A 20,122-nucleotide genomic window follows, 5' to 3' on the forward strand; every position below is an offset into this window, starting at 1 on the left:
CAACCGTAATTCATATCATAAATAAATAATGCATATGCAAATTCCAATCTGTGCATGTATGCAGCTCTGATTTAGTTAGCATGAAATGCGGTCGGTGGTAATGATTAAAATTGTTATTGCGATGTACGTATACCTACATCGTGCACCTATTATTATGGAGATTTCAGAAATGAGACGGGGTTATCAGGTCAATCATTCTCATAGAACAAGCTGCATGTTTACCACAAACGACGAAAACCATTTTATGGAAGAACCACAGTCTAAATTTCAAATAATAATGTTCCTCAAGTCACAAATTGAAAGGACGCCAGGCCAAAAAATAGTAATCTTATCACTCCTAAACGAGCCATATGACGAGATAAGATGAATACGGGAGATATTCACAAGAAGTACAAATTGTCAATTGTAAAAGTCTTCTGCAATAAATATTCTGCGCTCAGGTTTGTTTCGCCATTCGAAAAATTTATGAAGTTGAAGTTGCACCATAAAGATAAAATTCAAAAGGGACTAATAAAGCTGAAATATAACTCTATTTTATTTTATGGGGGAGAAATACGTAGCAAATCTAACTATTTATTATTCGTATTCTTCCTTACATTCAAATCAAAAGAAGAGAGAGAGAGATACCGAATTAAGATGTCAGATAGTTAAAAAATGGAGTCATAAACTTTAAACGCTACGACAGACGGTTATGGCATGACGAAAAAAAATAATAATTTCCAATTGCCAATTGTTATCCATCCAACTTGTTTAGCTAACTAACTCTGACTTGTTCTCTGAACTGAAGATCTGATTTTTGCGCAAAATCATGTCACAATCAGTGAATCAAAAGGGCACATGGTTTCATATCCCGATTTCACGACACTTATTTAACCGTAGTAAAAGTGACTGACTGAGTGGTCATTAAGGTCCATTTGAAATGTGTCATTGGACAATTGGTAAAAGATTTTCGTTTTAGTAGGTCTATGGGTCTGTAGGGTGGGATGAAAGCATGTGATGTGCTGTAAGTGGAAAAGTAAGTGGATTGTTAAAGCTGAGTGTGTACTACGTACATAAGGAAATTTACATTTATGACTATCTAACTATATTGATGAGAAGGGTTTAATACGACTTCTGCGGTGTGGCATGGCATTGTTGTGGTCTTCAAGATACACAATAATGTAAAATGTTCTGGGAGAGAGATGAAGCTCATTTGCGTTCAGAGATGATCAACCAAACCGACACCGATGATGTGAGATAGCTCACAAGAATCACACACTGTGTCCATTTCTTTAACAAAACTTGGGCGGATAATTCAGTGGCCGCGGAAGTGTGACAATGTCCCCACGGTTATTCGATGTCCGCATCATCTCCCATGTTATTCAAACCTCTTTCTCCCCTATCCAACAATGTTAATGTCCCCAGATGTCCCCACGGCTTCCGCGGCCACCTGGCGGAGATGACAATCTTTTCGACAAGAATTCATTGCATTTTCTCACAGTCTTCCTTCCCCTCTTGACGGATAATATGAGACCGGGCTGAGGCTGATGCTGGTGTGTGTCAGTCATCCCAATTTTTTTGCCCGCAATGAGATTACATATGCGATAATGCACAAATGCAAAGAATTCACATCATCACGGTGGACTGTTTATCTCCTAATTCAGCTAGCGGTGACAAGAATTTATGATATGATTAAATGCTGAGAGGATGAGTTATGGTTGTTTTTAATGAATGTGAAAAAGGCAGTTTTGCCAGGAGGTGGAATCCTGCTGGGTAAATTGCATACTGAATTTTTGCTATATTTCCTCGCCGAAAAGTGGTATGGACATTTGTATCGAAAATAAATTATAGTAAAATCAGGTTGACGTCCAATTCAGCAAAATGAGAGACCAAATTTTGGACAGATCCAGTAAAATCTCGGTGGTGATGGTATAAAATCCTAAATCGGACTTTGAAATGGAACTGGTTCGAATTTAAAAAAGAGATGAGAATTTGGATCACCAGCAGTTGTTTCAAATCTTCTCTGTAATCTCTGCCCTCTTATTAATGAAGGGATGAACCAACAGTTTCTTTAATTGACATTTATATGTGCGGAATTCAGTACGAGAGAATTCCTGGTCTTAATAAATAAACAAGATAGCCAAAAAACACAACCCACTCGCCCTCTCCATAATGAATGAAATGAAACTAGTTTTAAAACACGTGGAAATATTTAACTCGCACAAGTTCAATTATAGAAGCAAACGGTTCGTGAAATTGTCTCAATTTTGAAGAAACGCCTCTTATTACTCCCATCCATCCATCCAGCCAACGAAACTATAACTTATTTACTGTGACACACACAAAAAATCAAGAAAAAATGCAGTAGTACATATAAATTCAACGAGCTATGCAACATCTCCACCCAAAATGCATAGCACAAGGCTTCGCTTTTATTATAGGAATGAATAAATGTGCAGGAAGTGCTGTGTTATTGGCATGTTTAATTATGACATCAAATATTTGACACGATGTGGGTTATGGACTACCAATTAGTCAGGAGGCGGTTACACATAGGTCGGCTTGTCACAGCACGAATTTGCCATATTTTTACCATTCATCCATTAATCCTCCCTAACTATCTGTTATCTATTAAAGGAGCACTGTTTTGCTATTTGCTTCGCGATAACCCTCGCCAATTTGTAAAGTAAAATAAAGGATTTGCGTATCACGTGGGGGACAATATTTTAACAAAGGTTGATTCTTATTAGTCTAGTTTAGCTTGGCAGGGTCATACCCTTATTTTATTTTATGTATGCATTCTCCATCCATAGTTGACAATAATTGTGGGCTCTAAAATTATGATAAATGACGGCATGATTACCTATTATCGATTCAAGATCCCGATCAGGGCGGGTAAGATAAGCCGTTTTAAATAAATGGGCAATTAGTAGAAGGTCATGTGCATACTCGCTTATTTATTTACGTAATCACATTCACGGCATGTCATTAAACCTCTTTTCTGTGTAAATTGTATCCAATTCTTTCCCAAAATGGTGCTGGTGGTCTGGTCTGCAGGTGAACCGTTTTGTTGTCTCGTCCTTTGGTCGTCGTTTGTTTCATGTAATGAGTTTTTTTTTCATTACGTTGAAATCGAAATTGTTAAGGGAAATGGGATGAAGTGAATGTCATTAACAAAGTGGTGGTGGGTCTAAGAAATTGTAGTTTTAGACAATAAATAAAATGGTGAAAAAAAGGTGGACGGATTTTGATGACAGAGAACACGGAACCAATTCAATACCTCTTTGTTTCGTAATGTGAATATCCTGTATTTGTCTAAATTTAGAATGCGATGATAGATGCATCTGTGTACCTGAGGCATTTTCATCCTCATGAAAATCCCGATGACGACGAATATCCGTGCCTATTTATGTATACATAATTTGATTAGTTTGCCTTGACATGGGGAAAACATGTGTAGAAAAAATGAAATTGAAAGGTTCCAAATACTCAGAAAAATTATAATCTAACGCGCAATTCATGCATACATTAAACAGTTACGTTAAATAAAACCCGGGGGTTTGTTATGTAACTAACTACCTAACTCGAAATAATACCACCGAAATGTTGCGGCTGACTGCACATGGCTGACCGTTCGTTAAATTGTTCGTTTGTTAAATTGCTACCGTGCAATATCTGTCCCCCATTAATTTTTAGTACACCTACATTTGTTCAAACTTCAAGTTTTTAACTCACCGTGGCAAAAGAGTAAGTGAGTGGGTGGATGGATACGGAAACTGGGAGAATTTGTATTGTTATGTAATGAATGTTGCATTTTATGGAATGGATTGAAATGGAAGGTCACTAACGATTTTGTATACGTATACGTAAACCTAGTCCCTTCCCAATTGCGATCCAAGCCAACATTACATTGTAGCCTCGTTGTTACTGAAATTAGATTGAATTGGTTTCCCGAATGCGGTCATTATCATCGTCATCATCATTATTACCAGTGCTGGTTGTATTGTTATTGCTTCGCAGTGCATGTATGTACACATCTATGTATGCCTATTTTGTACATAGTTTTAAAGTAATTGCACTAAATAAGCCGGCATATCATCAAATCTCAGTGGCCGCGGAAGCCGTGGGGACATCAGGGGACATTACCATTGTAGGATAGGGGAGGGAGGGGTTTATATAACATGGGCAGATGATGGGGACATCGAACAACCGTGGGGACATTGTCCCTCTGTCCGCGGCCACTGTCAACCCTTGACTTTTTTCGTCTCATTCATCCCATTATTACTACTTTGTTTCCACACATTCTCTAAAATATTATAGTTTTGTCGTTATTTCAAACAGTCGTGTTTCAGTCGCGAGTGGGACAAAAAGTCACGTCACTCAGATTACGAATAGATACTAGCCCAAGCTGAACAATGTGACATGCATTTGGCACTGTGTCACAATGGATTAAGACTTCTGTGTCTAACTAACAACTCCTTATTTAATCGTTCAAGTTCGCTGACAGGGACAAAGACAAATGCACTTAAGACATAAAATAGCAAAGTAACATTATTGTGCAAGTTAGTGCGACAGGCAGATATTATTTAACAGGTACATATTTGCACATACACACATTACTGCAGATACTTAACTCAACTTAAAGCCGACACACCTGCCCTCCTCCTTCCTCCCTCACCTTGAATTGGGAGGATAAAAAGCAAAGAGATTATAAAATGTCCATAAATAGAGAAAAGTTTAGTCACAGAGGCAAAGTACAAATAATACGACTCGGCTTCTTATAACTACCTTGATGAAAAAGTGCATTCAATTCAAATTATCTATAACCAAGCCGTAATAATGAAGTAATGAAGAATACAATGGAGTTTGGTTTGGTGTTCCTGTGCCACTAACTATTTATTTTTATGCAACTTAACTCGTGTAACAGAGCGAATGACAAGTGAAGGAAGTCCCCATATTTCTATGCGTACATGCACAAATCAAGTTAGAGTATTACCATTCCAGGGTTTCATTAGTTTACAATTGACTTGTTAGTTTGTTGGTAATACAATTTTTATAACGATTTAGTTGCTGTATGGGAGTCAGTCGTGGCGTGGCGTGGCATGGAGTTTGTGTGGGTTTCGCAATTTTGGAGATGCGATAAGAACAAAATTTGCCTATTTTTATTATTATTATACACAATCTGCTACTCCTACCCACAGGTTGGGGTACATATTGTTAGCTTAACTAGCATACGTACAGTTAATTCTTTTAATGTGCAAATTTACCCCAAATTGGGCACATACGAGTTAATGTGTTGGTTTAAATGTTCTATGCTTATTTAGAAGACTAAAAATCGAACAGGATTTTATTTAGGGAACCACTTTTCAAAAATTTACCATTTCTGTGAAAAAGAAGGTGATCTACTAAATATATTTACACGTAAAAGTTGTGTTATTAAGTAAGTATTTTACACAGTTTGTGTACTCTGAAATTAATGCGAGAGGAAATAATCATACCCAACCGGACGTGATCTTCTCAAAGTTTGTCAATGACAAAAATTCTGTTTGTACTGTGGAGTAGTTTTACTGTACTTTGTGGTTTGGTTATTTGGTTGGCAACATGTAATAGTTAACCCTGCATTGAAGAAAGAAAGAACAGAACAGCATTTGTATTTCGCAAGTCAGTGATTTGATGACTGACTGACTGGAGTCAAACTTTGGGCAGAAAGAGTTGGGATTTTGCCAGAGCCGGATCTTTGGGGCCGTTCTGTGCAAAAAGTTCCGCAATTATCGCTACGAGTTGGGTGCCACCAGACGTGTACCGACGCTGTGTCTGTTTGTTAAAAGGTTACATATTACGAAATTGTGAGTGAACCGAAGGTTATTCACTGTGTAAAAAGTAGCAAAAATCTGTTCTGGTGTGTGTGTGGTCGCATACATATTTTGAGTCGTGGAACAGATTAAATTTTGAGAAGTTCTGCATGGAAAAGTTTCTCGGAAAATTCATGGAAATTTGGATCATGGGAGGAAATCTGACAATTTTTCCATGCATGAATCAAGCCAGATTTTTTATTCAGGATTGTTTTCCGACTTTCGAAAGTAAAACTGTTTCGCCTCTGGCCTCTCATTTTGGTGGAAGTTCTACTGTGACCGGAAGGACGTACAAAGTGTCCATTTGTGGCAGCATCCCTATTATTACGGGCTGATAGAAATGTCACGATTTTTTTAACAGTCTGTGCATTATTCTGAGTGGGTTGAACTGTCAAAATTATCTGAGGAAATCGAAAGTTAGCTACGAACATAATAATATAAAAGTGCGTCGCGTGCTTAGTTCAGGTCGGGTCAGGAATAGAATAAAATAGTCGTGATTAAATCATATATTTAAAAATATCACTTTTTACACCGCTCATGGGAAGGAATTGAGTCACAGTTAAAGGTAAGTTTTTTCAAAAAAGTATATGAAATTATGAAAAAATATGTGTGAGAATGCTACACATAAATTGCAGGATATTGCGAAATTAAATTAGCCATTTGGTTACAGTGCAATTTTGCCCCTGAGTTCATTACTCGTCGCAAAATGGTAAATATCTAGTGACAAGTCTGTAATTAGTCTGTGACGAAGCACAATTTACGACTTGCCTACAAAAAATGGGAAATTGAATGGAAGCTTATTTTTTATTTGGATGTGCGTAAGTACAGGTAAAAATATGTAGTAGGGGAGAAATATGTCAATTATTTATTGACAAGGTAATTACACGCGTGTTGATATCTCCTGCATTGTTATCATGTATTGTGGTGGTGGGATAGATAATGGCGATGTGATAATTAGGAATGGCCGTATTAGTTGGTAATCATTTTATGTACAATTATTAGCGTGAAAACGGAATAAGGGGCAGATTAAAAGTGGAAAACGTTAATTACTTTGATACCTTATTTGTAAACAATACTTTCGTTTGATGGAATAATTGGCAAAAATTCCAGATAGAGGTCAATTATATTTTTTGATTTTGATTGCTATTATTCTGTAGAAAAAGATGGGAATAATTTGAAACATATTTAATGTCATATTTATCGATAATTCCAGATATATGTAGATTAATAAAGATCAATTATATTTTTCGAGTTTTATTATTATTAAATATCCTGTGGAAAAATTTTGTTTGAAACATTTGTTAAAATTTAAAATTTAAAAATTTAAACAAATTTTGTTAAATGGTTAATATCACCTAAAAACTAACTAAATATATTACATTTCATCACTAAATTTATCTATTGGAAAATCCTCCTCCAACTTAATCTCAACTTAAAGATGATAACCAAATCAACCTATTCACCGGGGAGCGTAATAAACCTTAAATAATTATTGTATACGTCGTCTCCTTTTGACAAAGAGGAGAACTGCATAATGTCAAAAGAAATCACGGCTGAGAATTCGTCGGAATCTCGCCAACTTTCATTTACTATTGAACTCATTATATACATTTTACATGCTCAATTAACAAAAAAAAGTTCCAATCAATTGGAATCGAGCATTGTTAGAAATGAATGATTTTGCTTTCACTATCCCATCCCAGCAAGTGAAAAAGGCACTGTTTTAATGGCACCAGGGGAGCAGAGGAGAAGGATTGAAGGCCAATAATAAATAATGCCTCCTTATTTGTTAGTCAGCTATTTATTTGGTGTGATTGAATGGAATTGATGTCTCCCCGACTATTTGTGTCGTTGGATCGAGGAGAGATCGAAATTTGGTGGCGACGATTTCATAAACGAGTCGAAAGATCATTATTTTAGGTAGTTTTCACCCAATTTCTACTCCAATTCCGTGACTAGATTGAATTGCGATTAAAATGCAAAGTTGGAATGGATTCAATTAAATTTAAATGATAATCAAAATTAGTTCAAGTTGTGTTGTATTGCTTTTAATTTGAAATGCGTAATTTCCTTTCCGCGTGTAAACTACTACTTTTTAACAAATTAATTTAAATCTGGTTTGCAAATGTGACAAGGGGACACGAGTCGAGTGATAAATGGGAAGAATTCATGTGGTGTGTGGGGTTTAGTTTCTAGAATTGATTAAATTTAGGTAGGATTGAATTGTAAGCAGGTTTTTGTGACATGTAAATTATGGGGAATTTTGCTTCTTTTTCAAATATGAATTGATCAGAAATTCAAATAATTTGTTGATAATGATAAACCACCATACTCAAGATATGCATCTTCATTACAAATTTTAAAGTAGATATTTCTGAAAAACAGTATTGTGACTTTCAACTTGGCCAAATTTCGTTTACGGCTTATTTACAAAATTGTAATTTAATAATAATTAACTTTAAAATTCACATAATATTATTAAGTGAATGTGATTGTATTGATTTATTATTTACAACATTTTGACCTCTGACACTGATTAAGCTTGATATTAGAAAAAAATAATCTAGATTAAGGATTAGCAAATTAGTTGGTAGACTAGGGTTAACCTAATCTGTAATCCTTATTTCATTGCATATATTTAATTTGCATATAAATGTATAAACATTTCTCTACCGAGTTGAAATTTTCAAATTGATTTATTTGAAACTTGAGTATTTTGACATTTAGTTTTTAGAATAAAACTCCTATTGACATTGGAATCTGATAAATATTATTTATGCTAATAAACAAACAAACAATCTTCGGGGTTTAAGCTAGACAAAATTAAATTAAATGTATGTAACGAACGAATTGCATATTTTATCATTACAAAATTCGCACAATATTTCAGGAAGTGGTTTTTTAACTGTGGATAATTTTAAGTGTAGTTATTTATTATTATATGAAAAATTATTGTAATAATAAACCATGATGTCATCACCCTCCAAGTTGCAATTTACACAAATAAACATACATATCTCAGTTAGCTGAAATTTTGCAAACTGATTTTGCAAATTTTTCGCATGATTCATCACTCCACATATTAAGTATATTCTAGACGTAGCTTTTGACTAGTGTCTGTCAACCGAATCAATATTTCAACCCGTTGTGGATTTGTTTTTGTTGGCAGAATGAAACCAAAATTGATGTAAGACACGCGTTAATCCTCACCGGAAGTTGTACATCTCTTGTCGTCGCGTATTTTTTTGTTATGTTAATCTTGTCATGTCACCCTTCTTATCGCCGTCATGGAGCGAATGTCATTGAAAATTTTGTGGAATTTGTTGGATAAGAGCAGCATAACAGAATTGCGGTTGGTTGCAAATTCAGTGGCCGGGGAACAGCGTGGGGACAGAAGGACAATGTCCCCACGGTTATTCGATGTCCACATCATCTCCCCATATTATATAAACCCCTCCCTCCCCCTATCCCACAATGTTAACGTCCCCACAGCTTCCGCGGCCACTGGATTTGCAATACATTGTCACCAGTGCGAACAAGATAAACCAAACCACACAATACATTTAATTATGAAGCCATTTAAGCAAATAAACGGAATCAATAGACTTATTTACTTCGTACTTGAGTGAGAGAGGAAGTTGATACATAAAAGCGTGCCCTTCATCGCATCAAGTATTGGTATTAACTATTCATTACATTTTGCATTACATTACATATTATTCAAGTGTTTTCCACCGTAAATAAATATTTGACCAGGTTTTTCATGCATGGTAATCAATCACAATACATGTTTCCCGCAAGGTGTGGTACTATTTACTCGTGTATGGCATTTATTATACATTTACATTATTATTACGTGTCCCTAGCTCGCGTTCAGCTAATTTTTTTACCGGTTTTCCTCCCCCTATAATCAAACCATGCGTGGTATAAATATGTAAAACTTAGCGTAAATATCACTGACTAAGAGGAAATCACATTATAAAAACAAAATTAAAATTCTAGTCGGGCAACCATTTAAAAAAAACGAGTCGTCAAATTGACAGAATGGTGTCGTTCGTATATATTTTCTCACAAAATGACTTTTATGGTAGTGCCGATCAATCGATAGGTTTCCACGTATTGGAACCCTTTTCGGAAAGAAAAGTGTTGCCTATTAATTGGTCGTGGTGCTGATGGTAATTTAAATTGCTGACTAAATTGGTGAAATGTAATAACGTAATGGGTTAGTTTTGTTAGGTCAAAAGTTTTTGGGGTCAGTAAGTTATCGTTGCTTTTACATGTACAAAGTCCTCCTCTTTTACGTGTTGATCCATTACAGAAAATGCATAGTCACCCATTATTTTTTCATGTTATTTTTCACCTATTATTCAACAATGTGCATAATATGTAATGGTTCTTGTTTCGTCGTATAGTGAAAGACAATTGGGAGTGGAATGTGCAGGCAGGGCAACATAAGAGGAGGGATCGGATAAGGCATCATTCATCATTATATTATACGAGAACAAGCACTAATGAAAAACAGGTTCGTTATTGGGAACTGAGATTTTCGAATTGAATCCGCATTTCGACTTGCACATAAAGCTCGGGTGCAGTGTTGTATGTACATACATTTCGTAGTAAGAGGTGCAGTGATGTAATGTAGAAGATGTATGCATGCAATAATAATAATAACGCATCTCATCTCATCGGATCACATATGGTGCAAATATCTAAGAAGTAAATTGGGAACAACAAGATTTTGTTGTTTCACTTTGATGATGACGGGTAATAGAGGTTTATAACGTGTTGGAAAATCTTGTATTGCTTTTGCATGCACTATTTCGTGATCCTTAACACAATACCGATTCGTTGGTTCGTTCGTGTGGGAGCGTGGATCGGAGAGCTTAAAGATTATTAACTTTCATAGTGTTTGAATTTGATAAATAAATCCTTGATAATTGGGTATTTCTGTTTGTTTGTAAAGTTTTTTTTGGATCCGTCTTGCATTTTTCTTCGAGTGAAACACGATCGCCAAAAAAAAAGATACATATTTTCTCAGTGAATTGAATACAATCCTGAACTTGACGAAAGATCAAGGCGAGAAGGGTAGCATGCAGAAATAATAATAACAATTTAAGAAGGTCGAGTCTGACAGACGGACCTGGTTTGTGAGAGTGATTGGAATTGATTGAAGGAACAAATTCCTGCAGCCAAATTTTATCAGAGAAGATTGACTACTTGTGTAGCCTCGTTTTTTTACATCATACATACAACAACATTTTATAACAAATCATCAACTTGAAGGAATTCACGAGTCAAACAAATACCAACTTTTAGTTGGCAGAAACGGTTCGTTTTGTTGGGACGAATGCCTGCCTGCCTGCTGGTTTTAATAATAAAAGAGCGTAACCGATTTATCAGAGAGTAATAAATTACAAGTATCTCACAGAGTTGAGAGGGTGATACAGATTTGACGGATTTTTCATACCTTTTTTTAAGTGGTCGCATCGCAGGTTGATATGGACAGACGCCTGTTATGACTTCACTCAAGTGCTTGCTGGTGACGGGAGAGGAGAAGAGTTTTTGGAATTTTTTCTGGTGCCATCGCCATGTATGCAGTTAGTTATATCCAGTGTGGTGTGTTAGATAAGGTGCCCGTTGTCTGATAAGCGTAGGTGGGTGGCCTGTCCTGATTAAAACAATTTACATACGACTCTGACAGTAGTGGCGTCGTCCCTGGTGGACAGGACATAAGTTTTTGGTCCCGTTGCCAATTAAATCGTGTCATTTGTTGTTGGGATAGTTCAGCGAGTGATAACTTTTGCTATGTGGCAGGAAAAACGGAAATAGAGGAGAGAGAAAAAAAACGTGGTCCAATTTCGAATCTGTGATCAAGATTTGCGTCCTGGATGTGGTTCACTTAATTAATTCGCTATCGCCATCAACCCCTCGATGTTATCTTTGGCTGAAATCCATCACATAAAAAGTGGCCATTTTCCCCTCATGCCAAGAGGAGTTTGGTTTGTTGTTTCAGCTCATTTCATAAGTAACCCAGATCCGAATTGGTCTCGAGAGGACTTTATCTTAAGGATGAGGAGTGGAGTTTGTGTGGGTTAACAGGAAATTACCTTAGTACATATGCATAAATATGACGTAACCAAGAAATGTGGGGTGTGTTCAACATTTTCACGGTGGCGACATGTCATGTATCCCGAGGTCTGGCGAGCTTGTGACCGAATTCTGTTACAAAGTTCGCTATCTATCCATGTGAAAAAAGTGAATGAAACGAAATAAATGAAGACTGACAGGAGAGCTAAGTAACAAACACGACCAAGTTTTGGATAGCTCAACTCCTTACTACTTTCTCCCGTCGGGGAAGATAATGATAAATGAGACATGATGCCAAGCAAGAGTTGGCTCAAAAGCAAGAAACTACTTGCAACTACTCATTGACTAAAGTAAATCCAAATCTTAGAGAAAAAAATGGGTTCGGCAAACCCCCAATTTGTTTGAATTGAGCCAAAAAATTCTTTGTTTGGTCATTGACGCAAAAAAAACGAAACGTGATAAATCAGGCGTGTGTCATCCCTCCGATTTTTCCGTAAATCTATGCAAAATGCCGAAAATGAATTTCCTCCAGAAAGTGGAAGACTTTTGGAAAGACCATCACGGCTCGATGCTGTCACTGCCTACACAAACGTCAAACCCCACCAAAAACCAGCAGCAGCAGCCACCACAATCACGTCATGGAGGAAGTAGGCGAAACCTAAGCAGTAGTGGTTACAATTATAATTTGGAAAAGGAAAATGGTCAAGTCAATGCCAACAACACGTTCCTCCGGACAAGACGATATCACAGTTCGCTCTCGTTACATAAGTTGCAAACCATCGCGGTGAATCATGCCTCACAACGACAACAAGTAGCAAACAGCACTAATTCGAAACGGTCACAACCAACTAACAATACTGTCCCGCAGAACACACCCCTAAATAAGAATCGAAATACTGCTTCGTTATCAAAAAGTTCGATAAATCTGTACAAAAAACATCCCCAACCTCAACAAAGCGGCGTTCTTGCAAGTAACAATAATAAGTGTTTCATAATCCTGACCCCGTCGTCAATAGTTGGTCCACCCCAGAAAAGTGGAGTAGCACCACCATCCGGGTTAAGGTATCGCAGTAAATCGGGGATAATTAGTGGTGGTAACAACTTTAGTGAGTATAAAAGCACCACAAATAGAAATAGAATTAGTGAAGAAGGCGAAGACGGAGATGATGAAGAGGAAGCATTAAAAGGTTTACGAAACAGGGAGGAACGTGACTGGAATAATTTGCGACATTATCAGAGTAGTTGTCGTCGATCTGCATTTTTTAGCGAGTGAGTATACACATAAATAATACCGAGTTGGTTGTGTTTAAAATGAGCTGATATTTATTTACTGATGAGGATATAGTATGAGTAATGGTTTTCATATTATTTCATGCAAATTGAGCTGAATAATTTTTGCGATAGATTTTTTATTTGCGAATCTATAGATGTGCAAAAAATTGGTGTATGTATTAATTTCAAACAGTTGTGACGTTTTGTTATATACGATGTTATTTTCTCCAAACTAAATACTTAATTGGTCGTGCTGACGAATAAAGGCTCGGATTAATTAAGCACTGGGGTTAAAAACGGGTGAAATTGGATGGATTTAATTTAGTCGAGATTTTATTAGCTGAGTTTGTACATTGAAAAATAAAATGCTCTAAACTTTCTAAGATTGATGTCGATCGATCGATCAATCAATTGTCAAAATAAAATCAAACTGTGCTATTTTTCACAAGAGTTTTAAGTTTTGAAATATTTTTTATTTCAGTCTATGGATTCACGACGAACCCAGTTTTGAGAGATTATCGGAAGAAAAGATAAGCCCACAGTCATCTCCCCTGTCTGAAGATTCGGATATTACTGACAGCAAGGTAAGAATACCATGATTTTGTAAAAACTCGCTTTATTAATCGGTCGCCCAACTTTTATTACAAACAAACATGACGAACTGAACGTGATAAGCCCTTAATCCTTGCGATTTAAAAATTTTGCTAGTAAATGCACGCAGTGGATATTGCTACCTATTCATTTTATGAGTCTCAAAACGTCACGCATGTCTGTATTTGCGAGGATTTAGAGATTTTACAGTTTAAAGTATTAGCCACAGATCAAATTGGATTTGAATGAAATGTTAATCTCTTAATTATCAGATATCAGATATGTACATAAGTATGCACCTTATTCAGAGCTTGAACTTTTGACTCTTTATTAAATATGTAGCCACCGTGGTGTGTTTATTCTCATATTTTGCATAGTTGTGGGGATTATGCCCCCTCAAATATTTTGATGGATTACATAGTACATATTCCACATTACATCATTCGTGGTATCGTAGTCGATAATCTGTAAAGTTTGATCTATAAAGCTCTTAAACGATGGTGTACTTTCTTTCTTCTCTCCACGGGAAATTTTTAGTTAAAAAGAAGTTACTTATTAGCATAAACTTAATATTAATAGGACGAATGAAATTTTAAAGCAAAACATTCACTGATTAAATTTTACAAATATTATGACCAATCCCATAATCATAAAATTATTGACATTATTAATTGATAATTAAATCGTTGACTGTTCCATACAGTCAACTTTACCAATATTGGTAGAGTTGATAAGCAACTATGCCCTTTGACATATCTTCATGCAATATTCTCACTTGGTGACAATTATCATGATAGCAAATGTATGTATGTCTTTTGTTATGAAATCCTATCCACGTGCGTCGTGTGTCCTTTACACCACATTTTTAGAGAAGAATCTGTGCGTGGGACGGGCAGTTGGCTTACATATAAACTCGAAAAAAACGATGCACATGTACATATGTATGTCCAGTAAATGCAAATATGTATATTAACAAGGCGAAAGATAAGCCGTGGTGATGATATGATAGATAACGCATTATTATGTTGGCGTAAGGTATTTTTCTGATTATCACACGTCCTGTACACAATATTAGTGTGTGGAATTTGGGTCGAGAGTCAAATGCTGTACAATAAAAAATAAACGAATAAATGACAGTTGGTGGTTTCATCGTTATCATCAAGCCTGGTAAAATAACCTTTAAACGGAAACTTGCCAAATTGCATGTGTGTGATTCATTCCTATATTTCGAACCCGTCGTCGTCATCACTGGGACGTTTCTGACCAAGAATATTATTCGTGATTTGTGTTTAATTTAATAGAAAATAGTTTAAGTGCATAAATATTTATAAATGTGACGCATATTAAGAAAAACCACAAAAATTGCACAAACCCTTTAAACGGAATATTATTATGCCTTGCTGGCTTGAGGTAATAAAAACTTGTAATTTTAACTTTCTGCAAATCGTGAAATTCAATTTCGCTTATTGTCAAATTAGGAATTTACTTACTTACAAATTGTTGTTGTAAAGGTTAAAGACGTAAATGTTGAACTTGTATGGAATTACAATGAGATTGTCTTCTCCCACATTCGATTTTAGTTTTTGGATCTTTTGAACTCGAAAAGTAAAAGGTTCACGATTTCAGATAAGGGAAAAATGTCCCACGAAACGGACATGACGTGAAACTAAAAGTATTTAATTAGAAAGTTAAACGAGATTTTGCTTTATTTTATATCAGTGTCATGAACTTGTACTTTTATATTGTGCAGGTCACATTGTTAATCGTTAGATAAGGCTGAAATCAATGTATTTATGCCGGTTATAAAAGGGTGTAAAATTTATTAAATGACAAAATTTAGAAAATTGAAGGTTTGTTTTTTTATGCCAAAAATACGCAGAAAATAATTTATTACCCGTCAAACAAAAAGAAACAATAGAAAGCTTGGTATCTATTGAGACGATCGTATTGGGCTAAATTTCGATGAATTATAAAACGATGAAGCCCATGAACGATTTTTCTGATTTTTTATATGATATCAAACAACTATCAAACTACCATTCCTGAAAATTTCAGGAATGGTACATGCCCACAAGTGGAGAAAGAAATATTCCCCTGGGCTATGTTTAACACGTAGTTAGATAGGCCAAAAACAAAAGCGCAGATAAAAATATGAAGACCACGAACGATTTTGCAAATATTTGCATATGTTGATGGTCATACTATTGGTGATTTTTCATCAAAGAATTGAAGATGGTACATTTCTAGGTTTCGAGAAATTAATTCAAATGTATCAAAAAACATGGAATGAAATGGAAACCATGCAAAATTACCACAGGTATTAATAAAATGGTAACCATGTTGCGCGTTGCTACAATTTTGCATAACATTTCCAATGTTTATAAACCACAGCCCGACAAGAAAAAAAAACATTAGTTACATTCATGGGTTGGAAGTGACTCAAATAGGACCCTTGGAGTTATAGTAGACATGCTGAATAATTGTTTGATAGTATAATTTGCCAACGCGCCAAGTTTGAAGTAAATCGGGGTTCATTTGACAAAGTTGAAAATGAACAGACATACGAACAGACAGACTGGCAAAACGGTTCCCCAAGCCTTAAATCGGGGTAAGAATCATTGAGCGCCATTTACTAATCAAAAACCACTGACAACCAACCGAATTTTGATTAGATATATTAGCCCAAAAAATCACCTTAATTTCTTATCAAAATAATTCAAAACTCATCGAAATTTAGCCCAAAACGATCACCATAACAGATAGACTAATGAAAGTACTAATGACTGATAACTACCTTGGTTGATTTTATGTACTAAATTAATTACTAATTTGCAGATGAGATGGCAAAAGACCACGGCGTCATCCAACTCCTCGTCGTCTTCAACCATGTCGGGAGAAGGTCAACAGCGACGCCCAAAATCGTTCGATTGTTCACAAAGAAAGTGAGAATTAATTTTCTATAATTTCTTAATTAAGTGTAAATCCACCCATTTAAAAAATTCTGAAACACACAAAGTAGTCCTAAAAAAATGCCGTAATTGAGACTCACACTTGAGAAAATTGTGTCATTTTGCCTCATCTTTTGGCCCAAGTTTTTCATATGCACGCTCTGATAAATATGTTTTATGCTATTCTTCTTCTTCTTCCTTATGAAATGATGCCACTCAAAACTGAGACAAACTGTCCCATTATTTGGCTGAGAATGAGATGAAGATCAAGTTTCGTTATGAGAGGAAGGACAGAAGGAAAAACAGACAGTCAAGGATAAACTTAGGCTTATCAGAGATCACGCAGTTTTGCATATCAGCATTGTAGCTTATAAAATACCATGACGTGAAGGAAGATGATATCCTTCCCTTGTGTTTATTAAAATAAATCTGTTACACGGTGGATGCAGATTAAAATCCTCATTTTAATTTTCAGTTTTGCATTTATTATTTACTGTTCCTCGAAAAAGTTGAGGCAGATTTGCAAGCATTTATTTTATTTGATGGTTTCTATAATCTAAGTTTTTGTAACTTTTTGTTTTGTTTTCTGGGAATTACGATTACGGCGTAAAGTTGTGTCGGATTAGTAAATAAAATAATTTGAACCACCACAGAGCCTTTCCGGTCGATAAAAATTTTGTTGTTTTGACCAAACCAAACAGTTTGATTTCACGAGTGGAAGGAAAAGACCGTCATTTTTATTTTTAGCGAGTCGCAAATGATTCGTTCGTAAGCAGTTTGTTGTTTTTATTTTATCCTCTGATTATTAATCAAAAAAACTGGTTGGATTAATTACTCATCTTCCTTCACAAGTTATTTCTGGTTTGGGTGAGTTATGAAAAAGTGTGTAAATTTTGATATTAATTAATATAGAGTAATGACCTTGTTTTTAGTTGTGTGTTCTAGTTTAATGCAGTACTAACTGATTTAGTAATTAATCGCAATGCTCTAAAATCGGTTTGTCCATTTCGTGGTTTTATTTTAGAGCATGGATGAAATACTATCGTGACATGGAAATATCGTCGGTCAGTACGACAGCCAATACTAATCCTGGTGTCACTCCGTCATCGTCCTCGTCGTCGTCCTCCCATTCGACGAAACCTCACAGTAAAATTACCAAAGGAAGTATCAGTCATCTTCATCTGCTCCCTCCACAGCCTTCAATTGACCAACTTGGTCCAGGAGACGGTGGAAATTCTTCTTCGTCCTGCAAAATCCACGGACATCCTAATCCCTCCGAAATGGGGGTTCCCAGACGCACTCCAGACACGCTGGGACTCACACCAAGCTTATTTCAACGATTTTCAAAAACATTTTCGCTTAGGTTCGGATCAAATTCTAATATGAATAAAGTGGGAGGAGGAGGTGGTGGTGGTCAGCCAGGGGGAGTGAAGGTCAAAGCGGGCAAGTCATCATTAGCGGTGGGAAGTAGTCCGGATTTGCATAATCGCTTTGATAACGGCGATATGCAGAGGTAACTAAATAAATTTTGGTTTATTAAGATTTTATTTTGTTAATCTATAAGCACCCATTATAAAATGCGAATTCATTTTCAGTGGGAAAATGAGGAAAGAAAAATCCAAATCCATCCGTGGCGAAAAATGTCAAAGTGGAGACTCTGGCATCGGAATTGACGAATCCCATCATCCAACCAGTCGTTTGAGGCGGATTCGTTCTGAATTTATCGAAACGTCATGTCACCTCCATCCAGACGCAGCCTCAACTTTTGGCAATGGTGCTCCTAGTCGAAACTCGTCCGCCGCAGTGCTTTACGCCGGCGAGTGTGCATCAGCCATTGGAAAAATGTCCCTTGTCGAAATACCTTATTGGGAAGAAGAAAAAGAACGACAGCAGCAGCAGAGGAAAAACGTGGGCAGAGGTGGAACTCTCGCCGCATCGTATGAAGATGTCCTCGAAACAAAACTTGATGGTGATGAGGACGACGGATTTTCCTCCGGTGAAGACAGTGGCAGCCGAACGGGTAAACTGAGTGACAACGGACCTGACGACATTAATAATGACCGTCACGATAACCCAGCAGCCTATCACCACTACCATTCCCTCCCTCATAAAAATTCGAGAAAGGGAAAGAAAGAAAATAGTCATCACCCCATCAACTTAACCCCCTCAGGACGTAGTAAAAGCTTAGAAGACGAACAAGACCAACAAGATGATAAAATCATTATCGAGGATAACAGCATCAGAGGAAAAGTCATTCGAGAAATTATCCTAACTGAACAAAATTATGTCAAAACGCTCAATGATATTGTACAAGGATTTCTAAATCCGTGCCGAGCTCGGGTAGATTTATTCAGTGGAGAAAGTGTGCGAAATATCTTTTCCAATGTTGAAGACATTCTCAGACTTCATGCCAGATTTTTGGAAGCGATGAAAGAGAGGATTCATCCCACTGCGATTTCAAGTTCGCATATTGGCCAAATCTTTACAGAATGGGTGAGAAATTGCTAACCAAGCAATTAATTTAATTAATAAATTGGTCGAATCCCCAAATTAATTGTTACCATCTTTTGTTTTTTTTGCATATCAGGCCGACCACTTCAACCTGTACTCTGAGTATTGTTGCAACAATCCAATTTCAATGGCTACAGTGCGAAGCTTGATGGAAAACCAGGAATATGCAGAGTTTTTCGAAGCTTGTCGCAGACTACAATTAATGGACAAGCTGCCCCTTCACGGGTTCCTGTTGCGTCCCATCCAACGGATTTGTCAATATCACCTTCAGTTAGCAGAACTGCTAAAACAAACTGAACCCACGCACGAAGATTATCCCTCCGTCGTAGGAGCTGTCGAGACCATGAAGAGCGTGGCCATGAGAATAAACGATACACAGAGACAGTTCGACTCACTGCAGGAGATTATACGTTTACAAAATTCTATTGAGGGATGGGAGGTGAGTAGCGTGAAGAATGGGTGATTGTTTAATGATGACATCTAACAAACTAAACTAAATTTCTATATCTGTACTCTGTCGTGTCCACAGGGGTCGGATCTCTTGAATCGCAACTCGACCATTCTGACGAAAGGAGAACTGGGGAAGAGTACGCCTGGGAAGAAGATGAAAGATGTGTTTTGTTGTCTACTAAATAAGGATTTGGTATTTTGCAAAAAGGTGTGAAACTGACAGGAATTTACTTGAACTCGTTTTCTTTAATCAACTTGTATTTTTTTTGCTGAATGAAATTCTTTTTCATGTGACAGGATTACATAAAGAAAGGAGGGTACGTATTTGATGGCAGGATAGACCTTGAAGTTGGAGTTTGGCTGAATATTGACAGCAACGAAGAAGGTAAAACGAACCAACTTGATATACATTTTTCAGAAATTTTACCTGTA

At 36.4% G+C, this 20,122-nt stretch overlaps 1 protein-coding gene across 3 annotated transcripts in view; it reads left to right on the forward strand.

The window, feature by feature from the left end:
- Nucleotides 1-20,122, forward strand: part of LOC110851629 — a 33,264-nt gene that overhangs the window by 12,208 nt on the left and 934 nt on the right. For 2 of the 3 annotated variants that reach the window (XM_035853869.1, XM_022099482.2), the window contains exons 3-9: nucleotides 13,672-13,774; nucleotides 16,617-16,723; nucleotides 17,754-18,242; nucleotides 18,325-19,222; nucleotides 19,317-19,679; nucleotides 19,770-19,898; nucleotides 19,988-20,075. In XM_035853869.1, coding sequence (XP_035709762.1) covers nucleotides 13,672-13,774; nucleotides 16,617-16,723; nucleotides 17,754-18,242; nucleotides 18,325-19,222; nucleotides 19,317-19,679; nucleotides 19,770-19,898; nucleotides 19,988-20,075 — 2,177 coding nt within the window. Of the gene's footprint in view, nucleotides 1-11,382; nucleotides 13,188-13,671; nucleotides 13,775-16,616; nucleotides 16,724-17,753; nucleotides 18,243-18,324; nucleotides 19,223-19,316; nucleotides 19,680-19,769; nucleotides 19,899-19,987; nucleotides 20,076-20,122 lie in introns of those variants that run through there. The other variant, XM_022099481.2, reaches the window with a different exon arrangement.

Source organism: Folsomia candida, unplaced genomic scaffold (genome assembly GCF_002217175.1).
Source record: "Folsomia candida strain VU population unplaced genomic scaffold, ASM221717v1 Fcan01_Sc007, whole genome shotgun sequence".
Taxonomy (NCBI): domain Eukaryota; kingdom Metazoa; phylum Arthropoda; class Collembola; order Entomobryomorpha; family Isotomidae; genus Folsomia; species Folsomia candida.